Genomic DNA, 6377 nt, shown 5'->3' with positions numbered 1-6377 from the left:
TGCTAGGGCGCAAATAAATAAAGATGAGGGTGCCATGATAAATGGTGACCACAGTCAGGTGGGAAGCACATGTGGAGAACCCTTTCCTTCTCCCCTCAGCAGAGCCTGTTTTAAGAATAGCTGCTATAATGCAGATATAAGAGAGGAGAACAGTCAGAAGGCAGATAGCTTCCACCACACTAGCAAAAACCACCAGCACAACATCATGCACATAAGTATCAGTGCAGGACAGAGAGAAGAGGGGGGAGATGTCACAGAAGAAATGGTTAATCTCTTTGGCACAGAAAGTCAAATGGAAAGTGTTAGTCGTGTGGATGATAGAGCTCACGGTACCTCCCAAAAAGGCCCCAAATACAAGCTGACAGCAAATCCTCTTGGACATAATAGCGGTATAAAGCAGGGGGGTGCAGATGGCTCTGTAGCGGTCATAAGCCATGGCGGCCAAGAGGAAGGATTCTGTGTCCACCAGAGAGCAGAAGAAATATAACTGAGCTGCACAGCCACTGTAGGAAATGGTCTTCTCGCTGGAAACCAGGTCCACAAGTAATTTGGGGGCAATGACAGAAGAGTAGCAAGCGTCTATGAAGGACAATACACAGAGGAAAAAGTACATGGGGGTGTGCAAGCTGGAACTGATGCTGATCAATAAGATCATCCCGAGGTTTCCCATCAGGGTAACAGAGTAGATGGAGAAAAACACAGCAAAAAGCACACTCTGGAGTTCTGGATGGTCACTAAATCCCAAGAGGATGAATTCAGTCATCACAGTGCCATTCTCCAACTCCATCCCCAGCAACAGTCCTGGACCTCTGAACTTGTGGCTTAGTAATTATGAAAATGGTGTTAATGAAAGGACACATGAACAAGAACATGGTTAAAATAAACAGGACAGTGATTCTATATTAGATAATGCACTCTATCCTAACTGCCTATGTCAACTAGACCGCTGACACCCTTCCAATGGTAACCAGTTTACAAATATTCGCCATATGACACCAGTTAGGCCAATTGCATCTTAATAATATTATTCACTCCCATTATTATTCTTTATTTTATTATGTTTTTTTCTAGAACATTGCTCAGCTCTGGCTTATGGTCATGTGTGGGGATTAAAACTGAGACTTGGGAGCCTCAGATAGGAAAGCCCATTTGTGGCAACCATTATGCTACCCACCCCCACTTGTATTTTTGTTTTCTTATAGGCAATTGCATTGACTTCTGCTTTCTTATTTTGGCCCACAAAGATAAATTTTGGGGGGCCAGGTGTGGAACACCTGGTTAAGCACACACATTACAGTGCGCAAGGACCCAGGATTAAACCCCTGGTTCCCACCTGCAGGGGGAAAACTTCATAAGTGGTGAAGAGAGACTGCAAGTGTCTCTCTCTATCTATCTTCCCCTCCCCTCTAAATTTCTCTCTGTCTCTGTGTAATAATAAGGTATTAAAAATATTTTGAAAAAGATAAATTTTTGTCCACTAACATTTAAAACCATTTTTGTTTCACGTGCCTAGATGTAGTCTGTCAATTCTTAAGAAGTTTTAATATATAATAAACTATCTATTACTTGTTATCCATGACACTTATTTCTTCTTTTTTTTTTCCTCCAGGGTTGTCACTGGGGCTCAATGCCTACACTACAAATCCACTGCTCCTGGAGGCCATTTTTCCCATTTTGTTGCCCTTGTTGTTGCATTTGTTGTAGTTATTATTGTTATTGTTGCCATAGCTTTTGTTGTTGGCTAGGACAGAGAGAAATGGAGAGAGGAGGAGATAGAGAGAGGGAAAGACAATCACCTGCAGACCTGGGGAGCCGGGGGCTCGAACCAAGATCCTTAACGCCGGCACTTGCGCTTTGCGCCATGTGCACTTAACACACTGCATGACTGCCTGGCCCCCCACATATTTCTTCCTTTTAAAAAACTTTTTATTTTTTTGATTTTAGTGACAGAGCTATACAGAGAGAAAGACCAGAGCAGTGCTCTGTTCTGGGTTATAGTAGCGCCAGACATTGAAAGTGGGACTTCAGAGCCTCAGGCATGAAAGTCATACACATAATCATGATGCTCTCTCCTTGGCCCAACTCTTGAGTCTCTTAAAATCCACTTCCTCCTTGACATCTACAGGTCTATGCTGATTTCACTTCTAATTTATGTCCTGTCTAGATCTTCTCAGACAGTGGCAATTTCCTAAGGCTTCATGTCTGACCTAATTTTTACCTTGTCACGTACATTCTTCCTATGAAGTTCCACATCTTTCTAAAATTTAGTGTTCAAATAGTGATGCTTTATACAAGCCTATGCCAACAGCATGGCTTTAGTAAAAGTAAACCATCAAATAGATGTGCAAGTCAGCACATCTAAGACACGGTTCTATTAATTCAACTTCCTACCATTTGCTGATAGTCTATGATCCACATCTTGCTACATGTTTCTACCACCTGAGTTCAGAAATGTTGTGTACATTTGCAATTAATTAGCTATATTGATTAATTAATCAGTCACTAAGTGTTTAAGTATTGTTTCTATTCTCTTGAACCCAAACCTCTAACTCAACTTCAGTGCTCTTGTTTCTGTATTGGAAACTGTTGTTGGTAATTCATAAAACCGAGTAAGTACAATAATATATTCAATGAGTCAGTCTCAATTGAAAGTGAAATTCTTTCAACTTAGAAAAATATTGTATTGTTATATGGAAAACTGAGAAATGTTATGCATGTATAAACTATTGTATTTACTGTTGAATATAAAACATTAATTCCCCAATAAAGCAATTTTAAAAAAAGATTTTAAAATTATAAAAAGAAAGAAAGAAAGAAAGAAAGAAAGAAAGAAAGAAAGAAAGAAAGAAAGAAAAAGAGAAAGAAACTAACAAGGCCCCGTTCCCCCTTGGTGTGCATTTGCCAGGAAACAAAAACAAGCTAAACAAGATCATTTGCTTCATAGAAACTCACCTTTTAGAAACAATAGATGCTATACAGAAAACTCATGGTATTCCAAGAAGCTTGCTCAAGAAAAATAGGTTAACTGCTAAAATAAGAAATGCATTTTATGACAAACAGTTGTGTAAAGAATTCTGCAAAAACAATTAAGAATACAGGTCCAAAAAGGATGACAGAGGACCTAGTGGGGGTTGTATTGTTATGTGGAAAACTGGGAAATGTTTTGTGTGGACAAACTATTGTATTTACTGTTGAACATAAAACATTAATTCACCAGTAAAGAAATAAAAACTAAATAAATAAAATAATATTTTGGTGACTACCTTATCAGAGTACTGTTACACATTATAACGCCATTTGTGGTCCTGGATCATGGAGCACACAGTAGAGTGTACAAGTTACTGTTCAAGAGGACTGTGTTCTAAGCCCATAATCCCCTCCCTCTATATTTATCTGTGTAGATTAAATTTTTAAAAATAGAAGAAAAAAAAAAGACTAGAAGAAGTAATAAATTCTTTTTGTATACATGGAGGCCCAGAGATAACCTCCTTTCCCCTTAAAAAAAAAAAAAATCAATATTCCATTTGTTTGTTTTGTTGCTGGTAGCTCTATTATAAAAATCTTAAAAATTTAAAATATGTGTTATCCTAGGCATGTTCATTCTCAAAGCATCATTTTTGTTCTGTGTGAAATAAGTAGCTTTAAGGAAATGAACACTTAGAATTCTACCCAGCTTTAATATCCTAGTTATCCTAGTGTTAAGAAGACTTACAAGACTATTGTCTTTCTTTTATGCACCTTCTTACTATACTGTTATAGACATTAATTCATTTTTTACTTCAAAACTCAATTTTGATATTTAAAGACAAAATGTTCGCCCACAGCACCATTTTTTTTTTATAATCCAGGTGTGCCTACCTTCTTTGCCACAGAAGAAATGTGTGCCTTCCTGAGGCCAAAACAAAATCTTTTGACAACCCCTAGATCTTTTATAGTTTTCTCTGAGGCTTTTGATATTAATTTCCTATTCACACATCCGATAGTAGGAACACACGCTCTGATTCAGAAATCCCAGCGGGAAAAAAAGCAATTGAACACAAATTATTCAAACAATTAAATAGTTCTACTGAGGAGTTAATTCACCAGAAAATAAATGATGTCATCTGTTTGTTGTAGTTTCTAGAATACCTAGACAGTTTGGCTTCCGAAATGGTGTAAGATCGTACAACTTGGATTCACTCCATAATTTGATTTAACCATCAGAAAGCAATATTCCAAGAAACTATCTAAATATTTTATGGGATAGGGTTTTAGAATAAACTGGAAAGAAAAATACATCTATCAAGACTTTAAGAATCAGATTATATAAAAGCTAATAATTAAATGTTAAAATCTAATTTCTCTGGTGGTGTTAAAAATGCATCTAATTCTTATTGGAACTCTTACATCCAATGACAGAATAGAAAGATAATCTTACTTCAATAATTATATTTATTCTGTGACTATATTTGAAGGGACAGTGTTCTAGATACAAAAGAGGGATAATTTCAGTTAGACATTAAGGAATTTTGTCAACACAGATTCATGAGTTGGTAACAGAGCAAATGATATAAACTACTTTGTGGAGACTGAACAGCTCATTGTAGGAAACAGATTAAAAAAGAAGTTGTGTTGGCCGATGGTGAAAATTAATAATGGAAGGCTGACAAAACAGGTTACCTGAACAGTGAGTGCGTCTGCTTTTTCATGCACACAAGCCAGGTCACAGACTGGTCCCCACTATGTTAGAGGAAGCGTCAGTGATTAGGTGCCTTTTTTCTCTGTGTGTCTCTGTTTCCTTCTCTCTGTCTGCAAGACCTAGTCTGGAGTGGTGAAGATAAAAATGGAAAATATGTCTTCACAGAATTATGAGCATTTTTGAGTCCTTTTATTGCTAGGGGATTAGTCTCAGGAGATCAACTCTCTTAAATCCATAGTTATATCACTAGTTCTCTGGCATCTGGGTAATTAGTGTATCTAACAAGTAGCATTGAGAAGCCAGGCACTGAGGTTTATTTAAAATTGGTCTTGAATGCTTCCATAAATCAGCTTCAGTATAAAAACAGAGAGCCACCAAGAATTAGAACAGGAGAGACTGAGTCGCAGCAGAAAATTGAAATACTATTTAATAAGAGAATGGGAAATAGATATCAACTCATACAGTAACATATATATATATATATATATATATATATATATATATAGGAAATAGAAAAGAAATTCTGAAGATATACTTGCAGAATATTCACTGTAACTCAATTATCCCAGATAACTAGGAATATTACCTCTGAAACAACTTTGGGAGTAATGTTGGAATTCTATTTGAACATAGGTGCACCCATAGCATGTGTCAGAACCATCAACTTCATTCATATTTATTTTTCACTTACTGTTGGCATCCAGGGTTCCCACATGACCCAGGATTTATTAAATTTCTTCTGACACCATCGACAAGGAAGATCTGTAGATGGCCCCACACAGGATACCCTGAGCTGAGATAAAATACTTATTGACCATGGTAGGGCTCACATCAAAAGGAATGAGAAACATCAAAGATTATGTTCAATTGTACATACATCAGGAAGATAAATGTCAGAATACATTCATCAGGTGAAAAGATCAGGGTAGGTGCATAAGGGCAGGTTAACGTCTATGCAGAACATTGTTCTGAATGTTATATACCACATAGACTCTTTGATGCCATATGAAATACTGAGTTCAGCGTTAGGCCCCCTTTGTACTTTTCCAGACTCTAAGAAGGGTTCTGGTTTCCTTTACCAATATTCAAATGCAGACTGATGGTCTGACCATGCTGTTCATTAGCTTATGACCTCTGCCAGCCCCCTTACAGAGACTGAGAATGTATAAGGAAAGAAAGCATGAGAGACTGCACATAAGCTGGATAGCATGGCTCTAAACAAAGGACATGGGGCAGCAGTACAAGTTTGTACCAACACATATTGGACTAAGTGAAAATCAAGGCGTTTCCAGCAACAAGTAACAGGCAACATGAAACGAGGGGTCTCCAACAATCTACTTGTTAACACCCAAGATCTTCTGATTCTCAACAGCTAGGTGAGTGTTTTCACTTTCCAATATACCCTGTCATCCAATAACACAGTATTTTGATAGTTATTTGATAAATCACTTTGTTTGTTATATGAAATTTGGTTGCAAATATTAGAATCTGATATTACCTCAAAAAGAAACCTGATAGGGTCAGGTGGTGGTGCACCCAGCTAAGCAGACATATTACTAGGGGCAAGGACCTGTGTAAGGATCCAGGTTTGAGACTCCCCCAATACCTCAGGGGTGGGAGATGCTTCACAAGGGGTGAAGCAGATCTTCTGGCGTTTATATTCCTCTCTCCATCTCTCCATCCTCTTTCAATTTATCTC

At 37.5% G+C, this 6377-nt stretch overlaps 1 protein-coding gene and 1 long non-coding RNA gene across 2 annotated transcripts in view; both read right to left on the bottom strand.

The window, feature by feature from the left end:
* LOC103109597 (olfactory receptor 5I1-like) overlaps positions 1-814 on the bottom strand; it is a 3022-nt gene extending 2208 nt beyond the window's left edge. Inside the window, exon 1 of the mRNA XM_007518706.2 lies at positions 4-814. Within this exon, the coding sequence (XP_007518768.2) occupies positions 4-787 (784 nt within the window). The 5' untranslated portion in view covers positions 788-814. The remainder of the gene's footprint in view (positions 1-3) is intronic.
* The window catches only part of LOC132534019 (uncharacterized), a 69994-nt gene that overhangs the window by 11503 nt on the left and 52114 nt on the right, over positions 1-6377 (bottom strand). The gene's annotated exons all lie outside the window — the stretch shown is intronic.

The sequence above is a fragment of the Erinaceus europaeus genome, chromosome 17 (genome assembly GCF_950295315.1).
Source record: "Erinaceus europaeus chromosome 17, mEriEur2.1, whole genome shotgun sequence".
NCBI lineage: Eukaryota > Metazoa > Chordata > Mammalia > Eulipotyphla > Erinaceidae > Erinaceus > Erinaceus europaeus.
The sequence above is the reverse complement of the archived record's forward strand: the minus strand, read 5'-3'. Positions and strand labels throughout refer to the sequence as shown.